Consider the following 16963-nt stretch of genomic DNA (forward strand, 5'->3'; position numbering starts at 1 on the left):
CTAAGATTTGGTTGAATATAAACTCTATAAAGCAGCAGAGGAGAGGATCATGTGGATCAGAGGGACCCTTGGTGAGGTTTCTGGGATGGCATAAATGCCAAAGGAAACTTCTCCCAATTAAAAAAAAAAGTATGGTTTTGCACAGTGTTATTTTCTATTTCTGGAAGAAGCAAAAATGTTAATTGGGGAAGACCAACTTCTTCATCTGCAGAATGTATTGGATGATCCTGATGGTCCTTTCCACCTGGAAATTCTGGGATTCTAAGATCACAGCTAGCTAGCTAGAAATGAGCACCTGTTAACATCAAGAGACTAGGTTATAAAATGTTAGCCAGTGAAGATATGTTAGGGGCTCGTCATGAGGCCATGGACAAACCCAGGGCTGAGGGTTCTTAGATTTTTACAAGTGTAAGTGGGAGAATGTAAAAGTTTTCTTGAGAGATTTAAGCATTCATTTTTAACAGCTATTATCTATGGGGAGAAAAGGTACCTAATTAACCTATGATGAAATGACCCTGCCCAGTGACTGCAGAGTGAGTATATGCGGCTTCCCTGAATGCCCAGGCATGTTTTATTATCTTTAATGTTGTAACAACATCTAGTCTTCAGGATCCACACCCAGGGAGGAGGGTCCCAAACACTCCGACTTGTACTTGGAAGGTGTAAGATTTTAATCTGAAAATGTGAAAAAGACCTCCTTTTCTTTGGAATCTAGGGTGTATTTGTCAGCTCAGCTAATAATGGGGAACTCATAGGAAAGTTGATCTAGCAGCACAGGTGCACAGGATTTACAAATGGAAGAGACTTGGAGATGATCTCATCCAACTCCATTATTTTATTGGTGAAGAAACCAAGGCCCACATAGAGTGTGACTTGTCCAAGGTCATTTAGGCAGTAAATGGCAGAGTAAAGATTTGCACTATTGACTCCAAGTCCAGGATTCTTTTCAGGATACCACAGCTGCTCCTAAGAGTTTGAGAGCCACCTGGTCTGGAATGAGAAGCCATATGATGAGGATATGGTGACCAAAGCTCAGAGGCACCAACGGTGCATTCAGAACAGGAGTCTGAGGCATGAGAAGTGACTTACCCATCAAGGGCCAAGTAGCCAAACATATTAGACTAATAAAATTTGCCTCAGGGAACCATCCATAAAAGTAATAGGGCATGCAAAAAGCTTCAAAAGGGGATAAAACATGGAGACCATCTAGAGGAAGGTAAGATGGTCAGAGCTAAAGCTCAAAATTGGGAAATGTAGTGTTAGCACTCAGACAGGGAAACATCCTTTTGCATTTCAGTTCTGAAAGAGAGAGAAACTCCAAGGTGCCAAGGAAGAAAGGCTCAGAGAGGCATCCTGAGAATGACTGAGGTGAGAGCTTTAAGGAAAATGGGTCTGCATAAACTCCAGGCCTCCATATCACACACCTGAGGACTAGAAAAGCAGATTCCAGAGGGCTGAGGAACCATAGCTTTGCCAGTTAATTTCATGGCCAGAGAGCCAGAACAAAGTTAATGTCAAGACCAAAAGAGGGAAGAATTGGAAACGGAAGGAAGCAAAGAGAGTAGGCTGAAGCAAGTCAGTGTTGCCAGGTGGGATGTTGGTGAGAGCCAGCTGTTTCTCCTGACCTGTGGGGTTCAGGCTGTTTTGTCTTTCATGGCACTAAAACATGTACTTTTTTATATTTCCTTTAAAATTGCTCTCTATTTTTACCTTGACAAATTTACTATGGAAATGTTATTGGTTTCTTAACAAAGAATTAAATTTTTATGTTGTTCAATCATTTAGTCATATCTGACTCTATGTGGGACCATGGACTTTGTCTTTCTTGGCAAAGACAGTAGAGTGATTTGTCATTTCCTTCTTCAGTATGTCTTCATTTTACAGATGAGGAACTGAAGCAAATAGGGGTTAAATGACTTGCCCATAACTAGCAAGTGTCTGAGGCCAGATTTAAACTCAGACCTTCCTGACTCCAGGACTAGTGTTCTATTTACCATACCACCCAGCTGCCCAATTTTTATACGAGGCAATAAATGATTGGATCCTAAGCTAAATGCTTTAAACCTCAGCTAACTATGCTTGGGGAAAACCTAGGCAATTAGTTTAAATTGCCTAGTTCAACTAGGCATTCAACATTCAACTAGTAGCAATTACTTGAATTCTAGGTATAATACATAGGAGGAATTAACCAATCTCTGTAGGGTTTGCCTGGCAAACCCAAATTTATAGGTGACAAATGTCATATAATCATGCAAATGTTTTATAATAAACTATCATTAGGATTCCTCTAGTAAATACTTCGTAATTACACCCCAACTCCCATCTAATTAACTTTGGAAGCAACAAAAACAGATTGTGTAACATGTCAAACATATAATCTTATTTGGCATAGCATCAGTATCTTAGACACAGATAAACTATATGCACCAAGTCTTGTTGACCTCATTGTTCTACTTGGTTTCCACTGTCTTTCTGTTGTCAGGAGTCTGGGACTTGGCTCTCCAGCTGTGAGGTCTTAGGTTGTTAATGAGAAGATGATTTACTTTTAAAAAATTGAAGCTTTTCTATGAAAATTAAAACAAAAGTCCATACACACACACATGCACAACATTGATCAGGCAGAGAAAGAAAGGAGGACCACAATGAATCCTGCTTACTGAAGCTGGAAGCTCTTGATTTTGGTAACCAGCAAGTTGTACTGGGCCCCTCGGGGAGCCATGGATGCTACGTCTACAAACAGGAGTTGCTCTGAAGGTCTCGTTTCGTTGGTGGGATCAGAAGGGCACAATGTTCGGCTCACTTCCTGGTAATTATAGGTTCTCTGGTACCTGTAGCCCCGATGGCAGGGGGGTGGGGGAAGCAGAAATAAAACAGTAAGAAGAAAAATATCTATCCTTTTCTACTTCTTCCAATATACATTTTTTTCTTCATTAGGTTTTATATTTCTGACTGAAACATAAGATGTATTTTTGAGACTAGTGTCTTGAGGGCAAAGATTTCTGTGAATACAAGTCTTGATCTGGCCATTTGCTAGATTATACCTATAATACACCAGAACAGTCAAGTTGTATGGTGCCCAGCACACAGCAGGCACTTGGGACACTGACCAGAGAATGAATCATTACCCCTCTTTGAGATACAGAACAGAAAAGTGTCTTTCAGAGTTCTGGAGAACCACATAGCTTTAAGCATGTCTGAAAAAAAACAGCAGAAGGGAAATCTGAAGTCGGCCAGACAGAAATACAGTATTCTCTAGGTCCCTGCATACCCAACCTATTTGTATTTAGCATATATAAAGTGGCAACAACACAATGGTTCTATCTTACTTTCCCTTGAAGTGAAGCAAAGGCTTATTTTGAGGTGTAATAGTCAGTGGAGGAAACCTAATGCCATTATCCTCTATTGAAGAATAATCACTTACAATCCACGGAAGAGCAGAGGCACCTGCCAGGACAGCACCCCTTTTTGCTGGCGAACCACAAAGAGGACAGGATACTTTAGGTCCTCGGATGAGCTGTTCGCATATACCCGCACGGCATCCACCTGTGGAATGAGGCAGAAAGAGTTTGAAAAGCAGATCCTCCTAAGCCTATAGTGCACTATAGAAGGTTAGGCCCAGAGGCTGGAGACCCTGGCTTTAAGTCTACCTTGGACACTTACTTGACTAAGTGACAAATCATGTAACCTTGTTGATTGAGCCTCAGATTTCTCATCTATTGAATGGATACAAGGATATCTGTACTACCCACTTCATAGGCCAGTTGCAAGGAAAACACTTAGCAAACTTTATAGCTATAAAACTATGATTGCTGGAGAATTTGTCTTCTGCAACTGAACTGCAGCTAGAAACCTTTTGATTCTTAATGGTAATTTTTCTTATTTATATTGATCTTGCCCCATTTGTTCTAATCTACTGTACACATAGAGAGTTGACTATACTTTGGGAACATTTTTTTGGGGTGGGGGGCAATTAGAGTTAAGTGACTGGCCAAAGGTCACACAGCTAGTCAGTATCTTAGGCTGGATTTGAACTCAGTCTCTCCTGGCTTCAGGGCCAGTGCTCTATCATATGCTCTGCCTAGTTTCCTGTCTTTGGAAACTTTTCAATTTGCCCCTAGATCATGGAAAAAGAGAAAGAAAGAAATACTCTTTGTAAAAAGAACTTTATCTTTTGGAATGTGTATTCATATGTTCAGCGAGTAGCTTCCAATAGACAATTCTAAGGGGCAGTGGTGGGCATAATTCTAAATTTTGATTTGTTCAATAGTTTGAATTTTCCCAAATTAGACTTGATTTTCTAATACAATCATCCCTCCCCCCACTTAGTTAGTGCTTAGAAATTGAGGTGACTTGAATCCTTGAACAAAACATTTTTCACTGGCTGCTCTTCAAAACTAGTTGTTTGTCTCCTTCCTCATCTCTTGTCTCTTGACTTCTGTAGCTTTCTTTAAGTCCCAGATAAAAATCCACTTTCTACAAGAAGTCTTCCCCAGTCCCCCTCAACAATAGTGCTTTCCCTTTTTGATTATCTCCAATTTATTGTGTAACTTTTTTGTATCTCCCATTAGTCCCTGAGCTCCTGGAAGGAAGGGATGGCTTGGTGGTTTTTTTGTTTTGTTTTGTTTTGTTTCATTACTGCCTTTTTTTTTTTTTTAAATATCCCCAGAGCTTAGCACTATGTGCTTGGCACATAATCGGTGCTTAATAAAAGTTTACTGACACAATGACTGAGTGACTAAAATAGTGGAAAGCATGTTGGATCTGAACTCTAGAAATCTGCTTCTTCACCCTACCTCTGACACTTAAAAGCTGTGCAGCCATGGGTAAGTCATTTCACTTTCATATATCTTGATTTTCTAATCTGTAATAGAAGGATAGATAACACTTGTGCTACCTCACAGAGCTATTGTGGGGAACAGGCTCTCTAAGTCCTAAAGGGCTTTCTGAATGTGAGTTAGTAAATACTTTCCCATTTAATATATCTGTTCTTTTACAATGACTGAACAAGAGTAATCATTGTCAAAGGTATGACCTTTAAAATAGAGCATTTTAAGCTTCAAACACATTTAACTCTATAGAAACTTGAGGAAATTGAAAAGCTGGACATTGTCCTGTGAGAGCAAACACCAAGGCCCAATTCAACGGAAATCAGAGGCTGAGCCTGTGGACTCAATTGTCAGGTGTTTATTAATTACTTATTATGTGCCAGACACTGTGCTGGGTGCTGGGGATGCAAGTACCAAGAATGAAGCAATTCCTACTCACAAGGGACTTATATTCTAATGGGGGAGGCTAACAGGACACATACAAATGTATGTGTGTGTATATAGCATAAATATAAAGTTAATATGTACAAATATGCACAAAGTAATTAAATGTAAGGTGGTTTGGAAGGGAAAGTACTAGCAGTTGGGGGAATCAGGAATGACTTCCTGCAAAAGACGATGCCTGAGCTTAAAAGAAGAAAGGGTTTCTATAAGGCACAGGTAAAGAGAGTATGCATTCCAGGTAGGTGGGATGGCCCATGCAAAGCCATGCAGTCCAGTTTGATTGGATCACCTTGTATAGGAAGGGGAGTAACGTCCAATGAGCCTGGAAAGATTATGTAAGCAAACCAAGTTATGGAAGGCTTCAAAAGTTAAACAAAGGAGTTTATGTTTGATCCTAGAGGCATTAGAGAACCACTTCAGTTAAATGATTTGATTTGTCCTTAAGGAAAATTACTTTGGCAATACGAAGGATGGACTGAAATGAAGAAAAACAAGGCAAAGAAATCAATTAGGAGGTTGTTGCAATAATCCAGGCAAGAAGTGATGAGGGCCTGAACTAAGATGTTAGCTGAGTGAGTGAAGGAGGAGATGAGAATGGTGGTGATCAGACAAGTGAAGGAAGAGAAGGAAGAGATGAGAGAAATGTTGTGAAAGTAGAAATGACAATATTTGGCAACTGATTGGATATGTAGGGGGAAGAATAACGAAGAATCCAGGAAAATCCTGAAATAAAGTTTGGGGCTGATGGAAAGGCTTCTATTGGAAGACTTTTTAAGAGGAAAATCCAAACCATGCAAGAAGTAAATATTCAAATTTTTTTTCTCTGTTGCATTTCTATCACTGTCCACTAACTTACTGCATGCCCACCTTCCATAGAATTTCCTTCCTTGAAATAAAAATATATAGGCAAGCAAAATAAATCAACACATTTGCCACAATTGGAGTACACAGCCTTGTACTTCAGACAAGCTTTCCATTGTTCTTTTTATATTGAAATATTTGTGTTTGCTGATGACTGTTAATTTTATTACCAGAATGTTGAGATTTGAAAATGTGATTAAGGATATGATTTAATTTTCCTCTCTATGCCAACACTGAGCCTATGCCCTACTCATTGGTTAATACCATTAAAGATGGCCTTAGAACAATCATAAAACTAATGTCTCCATCACCTTTGGTTTCTGAGACCATTAATATTTCCATAAATTTCTATTTTGAATACAACCATGTATTCTGCTTGCTCAAATTTTCCCTGTAGTTTGAGATGAAATGATGACAAGAATTTTAAAAATGTGCAAGTTCAATTAATTTCATAAAAAAAATTTTTTCCTCTTTCTCACTAAAACTGTCATTGCTGAGACCTTGATCAAGATTTCATACTGTGATTTTGCTACTTCTTTCAAATATGATTCTGTTTTGGATATTTTCTAGCATCTTAAATACAAAAAAAGGCACTTAGTAGAGAGAATAGACATCATCTATTGTAATTCCATTGAAAAATGTATGATAGAGACTCATAGGGGTTCTTCCTGGCCAATTTGTCTGTTCTTCTAAAAAGTATGAGATATGCCCAGTACTACTTTGTTAAGAGGGCAACTGATACCCTTGAGTCATTTCTAATGATTAGGGTCTAGAATTTTTAAAGTTTTCTCTTTTTATAATGAACTTCAAAACCATCAGCAAACTTAATATATGAAGAAAATGAAACTGTGAATTAATGTTACATACGGTTATTTCTCCATTAAGTATAGTATGGGTTTTTGCTTTTGATCTGTGTTCCCTTTTGACCTTCCTTATGCTCTCTTCTGTTTATTTTTTAAAGTTTTTATTAATTTTATTTTCACATTCTCATAGTTTTTCCCAGTATCCCCTCCTTTCCCCGAGAGTCATCTTATATGACAAATACTATTTTTTCAAGACTGGGAAAAAAAAGAAAAAGAAATGGAAAAATCAGCACTATTAATCAATACACAGAAAAAATCTGAAAAACAGGAATGCGCAATGAGCAACAACTGTGGACAAGTCACCTCCATGAAGTGGTGGGCTGGGTATGTCCTCTTATATCTCTTCTTTCAAGGCATGTTTGATCTTTATAATTTTCTTATGTTCACTTCTGATTTCCTTTGGTATGCACTTGAATGTTCCAAACATTTCCATTGGTTTAGTTTCTATTTTTTTTTAATGATGAATTGACACTCCTCCCTTCCCCACCCCCCACTTTTTTCTCCTACATTAGAAAGTGAGCTCCTTGAGGACAGAAACTGTTATTGCCTTTTCATCCCCAATGTTTACACAGTAAGAACTTAATAAATGCTTGTTGTCTTGTGCATTTTTTTCCCTCTTCAAAATACAGATAAGCGGGTAGTTGAATAAGCCCGTGCATTCTGGGAGGAAAGTCTGTGTATTCAGAGGGTACATGGGGGACTAAGTCCAGTCAAGTTTGGAATTCTCCTCCTGGGGCTCTGCTGTCCTGATTTTTAAGTCAGTGAATATAACTTTGCACTGCATTAAGCTGGCCCTAGACCACCATGCCATGCAACCCTGGCCATATTCTTCTTATCCATCTGGTTTATTCCTACCTGTTCTACCTTTGCCCTTCTTCTTCTAGGAATTGTAATCAAATCAATACTACCATTGCTTCTGGAAAGGGCATGCCAATCAACTTTAGAGCTTCTTTCACCATTCTTCTAACTCCCCAGGCCAAAGGACCTTTCTTGGCCACCAATCCCTATGTATGTGTTTTCTCTCCTTATCAGAAGGTAAGCTTCTTGAAGGAAGGCCTGTCTCTCTTTAATGTGGTGTGTAGCACAGTGCTTGGTACATAGTAAGCACTTAATACATACTTTTCATTCAGGCATTTGAGAATTTTCCTCCCTGCAGGGATTGGTAATAGCAACTGTGGAACAGGGGGTTCATGGGAGTTCCATGTGCTCATCCAAAGCTTTTGGAATACAGGTCAGAGACCAAAGATTTGAGAGTAGATTTTCCTGGTTCAAGAGACCCAAGAAGCCATGGTATTAATAGAATTACCATGTGAGCACAATGGAGAAGCTGAACTGTGCTTTCCCAGATGACCTGAAAAGATAGTTCATGAACAATGGTCCTGAATCCCAACCTCTTATGTAGAAGGGAGAGAGGATTTCAGTTTTTGTGGGAAGGGGCACCTTCTAGCTAGATGCTAAGGATGATATTTAGCTCTGTGGAAGGCTATACTTTCTGACACAGTTCCTGGGTTTATAATCTCATCCAGGTAGCGGTGTAGTGGATAGACCACCAGGCTGGGAGTCAAGAAGACCTAAGTTCAAACTTGGGCTCAGATACTTACTAGCTATGTGATCTCAGGCAAGTCACTCAGTCTCTGTTTTCCTCAGTTTCCTCAACTGTGAAATGGGGGTAATAATACCACCTACCTTTCAAGGTTGTCACTTAGTCTCTGTTTGCCTCAGTTTCCTCAACTGTGAAATGGAGATAATACCAGAACCTACTTCCCAAAGTTGTTGTGAGGATAAAATGAGACAATATTTGTAAATCACTTAGCAAAGTGCCTGGCCCATAGTAGATGCTATGTGAATGTTAATAATCATTATTATTTACTTTAATTGGAGGAATCTCATCAAACCAAGAAGTTCTCTTGACCACCCTTGTTACAATCCCACCCTTTATGTAATTGGCATTCATATCAACACAGGATTTATATTATTAAAATAATCTTATATTTCATTTTGTAAAATTAAATCCTGTGCTATGCAATACACAGAGAAAGGGAATAAATATAGATTGTGAAATCAAAGGTGTTTAAAGTTGAACTCCAAAGCACTGGCTCTAGGATAGGTATTGTCAGTGTGTTGACCAGTAATCAGTTTCTAAATGTAAGCTAATTGTTCTTAATTTAACTTGGATAGAAGTGCCACTCATAGGTGGCCCAATGATTATGTTAGATAACTTCTAATAAAATTTTCTAAGCTATTTCCCAATTCATTCAACTTCTGCAGAGATGTAATCAGACTCCATAGAAAGTCTATAACTTATTAATCTTGTTGGGTTAGAGAATTTTTTTAGCGAAGCCAAAATCACATGCTTAATCATCATGAGGGTAATTTGCTTTAGATGGTCGTTTTGCAGTCCCATGCCATTGTTACAGGGTAGAGTCAATGAAAGAGAACAGATATGTTAGTGTTAATTCATCACTACTACTGGAAAAGCAACTGATAGGCTAGAAATGTCACTTTCACATATGAGAACAAGACATTATTAGACAGAAATATGATGAAGTGAGAGATAATGGTACATTTTCATGACTCCTTATCAAAAACAGCAGCAGGAATAACAAAAATAAACAGAACTACTAGAAATCCTTACAAGAAAATGAACAATCCCCAAAATAATGAAAATACAGGAAAAAACTCTAATCCATTGAAAAACTAAAAGAGGAAAAAAGCACCTAAAAGTACTGAAACAGCATCAGCATGTGTTATCAGAAACAATGAAATTCATAAAGACACAATAAACTGAGTAACAGACACACTCAAAGAATTAAAGGATGAAATAAAATCAGTAAAAAAATATCAAGAGAAATCTCTGAGGAAATAAAGAAAGTCAGAAGTTTGGAAATAAGCAAAACAAATCAAAACATCAGTTGAATCTTTTAAAATCATAACTGACATATTTAGGGATGGAAGGAACAATTGCAACAAAAAACTTAAAAAATGATTCAATTAGAAAAATTTTAGAAAATAAGGCAGAGGAAAATGACAGATTAAGAAGGAACCTGAGGATTAGTAGGTTTCCAAAGAATTTCAAAGAACATAATCACTATATTTTAGAAAATTATGTAAGAAACCTTCCAGAAGCATTGAAAAGAAGAGATAATTGACAAAGAGAGAAGTCATAGAAGGGGATTTACAGTTGATGCATTTCCTCTCCTCCCACTCCCTTCTTAACTCTACTCTGGCCTCCAATCTCATCATTTAACTGAAACTGCTCTCTCCAAAGTGACCGATACCTTGTAATTACCAAATCTTTTCTCAATCCGCTTTCTTTTTGACTTCTTTGACACTGTCAGTCACCTTTGTCTCACTGACAAGGGTTCTTTCTAGGTTTTCCAGATACTGCTCTCTCCTGTCCTTCTACCTGTCTGACAATTGCTTCTCAGACATTATAGGATTTTTATCTAGGTCCTTCTCGTTGATAGTGGGTTCGGTTGTTAGCTCTGTTCTCTTTCTGACCAGTGGTACAAGGAATAGAGTCCTGGGCCTGGAGTTAGGAAGACCTGAGTTTTAAATGCAGCCTCAGACACTTATTAGCTGTGCAACACTGAGCAAGTCACTTAATTTCTGTTTGCCTCAATTTTATCAAATGTAAAATGGGAATAATAATAAATAACCTCCGAGTTGTTACATCTATTGAGATGATATCTATAAAGCATTTAGCACAGTGTACTACATAGTAAGTGCTATAGATATGTTATTATTACAATTTCACTTGATAATCTCGTCAGCTCCCATGGATTCAAGGATCATCTCTATACAGATAATTCTCAAATTTAGCTACTTCTTGCTCTTCCTTCCACTAGACACTCCATCCCCTAACTCAGGGCACTTTCACTTGCTGTCTGTGCCCCAAGCCCTGAACTCTCTCTCCCCTCTTCTCTGACTCCTTCCCCATCCCCCTCTGTTGTTGGTGAATCCTTTCAGCCATGTCCATAACCCTATTTGAGCTCTCTTGGCAAAGATACTAGAGTGGTTTGCCATTTCCTTGTCCAGGTCATTTTAAAAATGAGGAAACTGAGGTAAACAATTAAGTGACTTGCACAGGGTAACACAGCTAGTAAGTGTTTCAGACTGGATTTGAGCTGGCGTCTTCCTGGTTCCAGGGGTGGCGCTCTATCCGGTGTGCCACCTAGATGCATTAAAGTCCCAGTTAAAGTCTCACCTTCTATAGGAAGTCTTTTCTGATTCCGCTTAATAGTCCTTCCCTGTTTTGACAATCTCCCATTTACTCTCTCTATTTTGTTTTTACATTGTTGTTTGAATACCATCTCCCCATTTGACTGTGAGCATCTTGACAGCAGGAACTGCCTTGTACCTTTGTATCCTCAGTGCCTAGCATGGTGTAGGTGATTAATAAAAGCCTGTTGACTAACCCCCAACAAGGAAGAACTAAGAATTCAACTCACCCAGGTAATTATTACCAACCTCCAAAATTATAATGACAAAAAAGAAATCTTTTAAGCTTCTAGAGAAGATGACATTTAGTTAAAAAAAATTAACTTGAATATTGTAAATTTTTCTATAAGTACTAGAAATTAGAGAATCTGTAATATGATAATGTATCAAATATTTGGGCATTAACCTACTAAGGTACTCATTCATAAGACATATAAAAATAAACATATGACAATTTTGACAGACATTATGATTGCGAGATTGAGGCAATATGGTAAAAATGTTAACATGTCAATGTTTTCCAAATAAACATATTGATTTAATGTTATTTCAGTAAAAAGGGATATATTTCATAGAATTAACTAATACAATAAAAATATGCATGAAAAATAGGCAAAGATATCAAGAGAGACTATTAAAATTGAAAAAAGGAGATGTACCAGCACGACACTATAAAAGCAGTGATTATGAAAATTCTCTAATATTAGATTTAAAAAACCAGAAAAATTAGCACCAAAGGTACACAATAAATTACTAGTGGATAAAACTAACATTAGGCATGGGAATTGTTATCCAATAAAAACTGTATATCAGAATAGCAAAATATATGATCAGACCCATATCACATGTGATTTGCTACAAGTAATTCTAAATGGATTAAGGAACTAGGCATTAAAAAATGAGCCATTAAAAACTGGAAGAAAAAATAGTGATATATTTATCTCAGTTGCAGAGAGGGAAATCATTATCTGTTGAACAAATGAAACAAGTTACTGGTGACAAATTTCACAGGGTTGACTATATAAAAGTAAAGCAATTTTTCACAACAAAATGCAATATATTTAGAATAAAAATATACTGGAAAATCAGAGTGGTATATATAATATACATATATCTGATAAAAACTTGACATTCAGAGTCTTTAGGAAACAAGAATAAAACAATCAGTAGTAAATAAACACTAGGAAGTTATGAACAAACAGTTCTCAAAGAAGTGACAAATGATTAATAATAACTTAATTATCTGATAACCATTGAAAGACAAATGAGAGAAACTTTGGGATACCATCTTCCACTATGACAGGGAGCATGGTACTAGCCCAGGAGCCAGGTAAGATCTAGGTTTGAATTCTCTAGGCCCTAGTTTTTTCATTTGTAAAATGTGCATAATAGCACTAGCGGTACCTATCTCACACAGTTGTTGTGAGGAAGGTATTTTACCAGACTTAAAGTGCTGTGTACATATAAGCTGTCATTACACTTATCAAGTTGGCAAAAGTAACTAAAAACAACAAAATTCAATGTTGGCAAGGTTGTGAAAAAATATTTATGCATTACCCTTAGCGAAGCAATGAAGTGGTACACACTCTTCCTGAAACCTCTAACTGGGCTTCCTACTAAGCTTGCTTTTTTATCATTGTCATTACTATTGTATGTGCCACTGTTTACATGTGGCTCCTAGCTGAAGGAGATAATGCTGATGAGAAACAGTGAACCTGTATGAGGGGCAGAGTTGATGTCAGAGCTTCTGGTGAAAGAGCTACACCTGGTTTGATGCAGACTCCAAGAAAGGAAAAGAAAAAGACTTTGGCAGCTGCAGACCTGTAGGGGAAGCTGGCTCCTCAACACACCCCTGATTTCCAGCTTGCTTCCTTAGAGAACTTGAGAGAGAACTTCTCCTTGGAGGGTGAGAGTGGGAGATTAAGTTTGCTCTCTTGATTGATCTGAGGTCTTACTTTGATTCCATCTGAAGAGTTCATTTACCTTGTGGATTTGCTTTTAATCTGTATAGTTGCTCCAATTTTTATTTGCTGTTTTGCTTGGATGAATACGTTTACTTGGTATTTGTTACTTGTAATGATCTTTTGTGTAACTAGCATTTGATGAGGAGTGAAGAAGGCAGTATAAGTCTGGATATGCCCTGCCCCTGAAGAGTGACCAGAGATGTGAATTTCCTTTGGAATCCCTAAAATTGTACCACTAGACCAGGAATACTTAGGTGGGGCAAACAGATATAATTCTATTATTAACTAACAGTTTTTAGGCTATTTATAAACTTTAACTTAGTTGTTGGTAACCTAAATGTAAGATCCTTGTCCAATGACCAATGGGTGAACATACTCTTGGAAGAAATAAATTGTAACAATATCAATATTCTCTCTCTCAACAAAGACAGAAGACGAAAGAAAGTTATGACAAATGTAAGGCAAACAACAATAGTTTGTGTGCTCCATTGATAATCTCAAGAGAAAACCAGGAAGGTCCCTAGAGAGTTGATTGGACCTCTAGTGATGGACTTATGGGAAGACAAGGGCAAGGGAAGTATAAGGTGGTCAGGTATGAATTGCAAGTTCCATTAGAGGGCACATCCAAATTAATAAGATTATAGACCTGTAGGAATTTTTTAAAATTTTGCTTATTTGACTACTTTATTGGTAGTTATGTTTACATTTTTATTTTTTAAAGGAAAAAAGCCCTTGTCACATAAAAATAGGTTATTTTAGAAATGCATTTATTATACTCAAATAACTCAGGTTTATCATTGGCTGTCCTCAAATTCAGACACCTAATTCTAAAGAGAAGCAAACATTGTCTCATGACATAAAACAGTCTAAAACTTGTTAGGATAATTGACTTAATTTAAATAAATCAACAGCAAAGACTTCCTTAGGGCTGGGCATATTCCCCAAATAGCTCTACTTGGGTTCTAGTTATGATTAAAATTGCTTTGAAAATGTGAACTACATTTTGAGGACATTTGCTATTTTTAACACAAACTCCTAAAACCACAGAACTACTGTGTTGCTGTGATATTGCTAATGCTGTATGCAAGGAAACAAAAGTATGGGGGGAATAAGCCATAAAGGGTAATAGTCATTTCTAAACATTCACAATTCTACAAATAATCAAGGGTTGCCAAGAGCTTAAAGGAAAAATATTGATGTTTTTCCAACTTTAATATAAATCATATACATTCCTAAAAATGAATGACAAATGCCTTAATGTATGGAGTGCAAACTCCAATGTAGGTTTAGTAAATTCCTTCCTATATCAAAATGTTATTGTGTAATTTTTACAGTTACATCTTTTTAAATCACAACAGATGTCCTCCTGCCTCCACCAGAAATGAATCATAATGTTCCGATAGGAGAAAAAAACCAAGTGATTATTTTTTTCTCTTTGCTCTGCTTCAAGGGTAGAAGCCAAATGCTGTCATAAATTGCCTTTCCAATGTAGCCTTCCCCCAGAAGCAGACCTAAGCATTTCAACTCTAGGATTGTTATGTTCAAGGTAAAGAAGGCAGAGGTGTGTCCCTGGATCTTAGCGACTCTGGGAGCTCCATTCCTTCAGTTTATTTATTTACTAAGGGTTCTCTTGTAGGTACTGGATTGGGTTTGGGGAGGAGCAAAATTCTTGCATTTTAAAAATACTATGAGAAACACAGGTACTCTCTATTCCTGCCTCTGCCAGGTAGGTTAAATTAGTTCTTTTCCCAAAAAGCCAAGAAAGTGTTCCTGAATTTGACTGGCTCAGGGGGCTCAGCCTTCTGGTGGCCTTCAGCAAGGCATATAGAGAAAGGATCCTTCAGACTTGGTGGATATTCCAAGGCCCCACCAGTCACCATAACCTGTACTAGTGATTAAATGTGGTTCCATATGGAAATTGAGAGAGATAGTGTTTCCACATGTAGGCAAGAAGGCTTCCTACACAAGCTGAGTACTGTGTCCTTGTAATGAGTTGTTGCAGTTACCATTTGTCCAGATTTGCCTGTTATGAGTTGAGTAATGAAAGATGGCCCCTTTAGCAACATGGGGAGGATACATTTGGCCTCTATTGTTAAATGGAAATGCTACATTCAATATTGTTCTCTCTCAGGTCAGTTGGGCATTGGTGCTCTTAATAGGTATATCTCAGCTAGACTAGAGCCTCTAGTACCAACCTTGATACTTTGATTCCAGTGAGCTCTTACCTATGAGAATCTGCTCCCGAGGAACTCTTTACTGATAGCTCCATGCAGAGATGCATGCACTATTGGACTTCAGTGGCCATGAATTTGAGAGTTAGAGATACTCTGTTTTAGAGTCTAGAAAGTAAAGGTTCTGACAAGACCTTCCAATCTGAGAGACCCTTGAGGGATGAGTTGAATAAGACCTTTATCTACACTGACTCGTGGGTGTTGGTCATGTGCCTGACCAAGTGGTCTGTAGCCTGCAGAAGACAGAACTGCGCAATCAAAGACTCCCTTTTGCTAATAGGAACAACAGAGAAATTCTGCCTACAGATGACCTTGATTCATAATGAAGAAGAAGTGACTGTATCAGTGGTATCATCATCTTTGCTGTGGCTGTGATATTACCAGCGCTGGTCCGACTCATCATCGTTTTTTTTTTCTTTTTGGTTTTCGTTGTTATTCTAGAACTAGGTCTACTACGAACTGCAAAGACTTCTTATTGACCTTTGTACAGATTACCTGAACCCTTAATGAAGAATTGGTGACTGTACTAGAGATGTTATTCTCTCAGCTGTAGTCCTCATGTTTCTGTTAAGCGTACTACTACCACTTTAAATCAGGAAAGGCTCATTGTAAATTGTAAAGATTTGACATCATAAGTAACATGGTCCCGACTGTTGAGATCTGTTACACAGCTGTTCCAAAGTGAGGAGGTGAAGTTTAGTTACTCTTTCTGGAGGTCATTAAATTTTTTTGTTTGTTTTGTTTTTGCTGTATTTTTCATTCTTTCTTTTATTTTAACTATTATCCTGCCTATGCCAGTTTCATTACATTCCTGAGATTAAGGTGTCTGTAAGGATCCTAAAGTGATTTACATGTTAGAAAGTTCCCTAGGAGATCCATAGGATCTTGCCACCAAAGAGTGGGATGTGGTTGGCCAGGGTTTCCTTGCTTTGTTAGGCTAGTTCTTTTTCTAAAAGCCAAAGAAGTTTTAACCAAGACTTGATTGGCCCAGGAGTCTAAGACCCAAGCCTCTTTAGTTCCTGATTCAGTTTCTTGGGGTCCCAGGCCTTATTGACATAGCTTTCTGTTCACCCAGAATAAAGAGGCCTGTCCACATGGAATTGGATGTCCCAGAGCCAAGCAAGCCACTACGCTCTGCTCTACTGACCAGATGTATTTCCATATGGAAGCAAGGCTCTCTCATCCCATCATTCCTTTCGCCCCCATCTACCAAAGCTGAGTGCTGTAGCCTTGTTCAGTATCATTTTCATACTGTAGCTACATAAACTTCCTTTTGCTAACTATTGAATGACCTATGAGTGTTTCTCATTTTGTTCCAATATCAGATCCAAACTACCACGGAACCACCCTGAATCAGATTTAGCACACTATAAAGAATAAAAAGAAAATGGAGAAGAAAATGAAATGGTAAAATTCTGACCTTAACATTAATTTATCAAGACTCAGAGTAGTTCTGAATATTTCTTTATTAGAGAAAGGAAAAGGGCAAGAAAATCCTGCAGTTTGCTCCAAAGGTCAGCTGTATATTTCAACTGACAGGTGACAGGAAGTAG

The 16963-nt window shown here is 37.8% G+C and overlaps 1 protein-coding gene across 7 annotated transcripts in view; it reads right to left on the minus strand.

Moving 5' to 3' along the window:
* Nucleotides 1-16963, minus strand: part of SIDT1 (SID1 transmembrane family member 1) — a 190007-nt gene that overhangs the window by 115520 nt on the left and 57524 nt on the right. For all 7 annotated transcript variants that reach the window (XR_011968019.1, XM_072613980.1, XM_072613978.1 and 4 more), the window contains 2 exons: nt 3422-3543; nt 2658-2828 (listed from right to left, as the gene is read on the minus strand). Coding sequence is in view for 6 of the 7 variants with exons in the window: in XM_072613980.1 (XP_072470081.1) it covers nt 2658-2828; nt 3422-3543 (293 nt within the window). In the remaining variant the exon portion in view is untranslated. The remainder of the gene's footprint in view (nt 1-2657; nt 2829-3421; nt 3544-16963) is intronic.

This window comes from Notamacropus eugenii, chromosome 5 (assembly GCF_028372415.1).
Source record: "Notamacropus eugenii isolate mMacEug1 chromosome 5, mMacEug1.pri_v2, whole genome shotgun sequence".
Classification (NCBI taxonomy): domain Eukaryota; kingdom Metazoa; phylum Chordata; class Mammalia; order Diprotodontia; family Macropodidae; genus Notamacropus; species Notamacropus eugenii.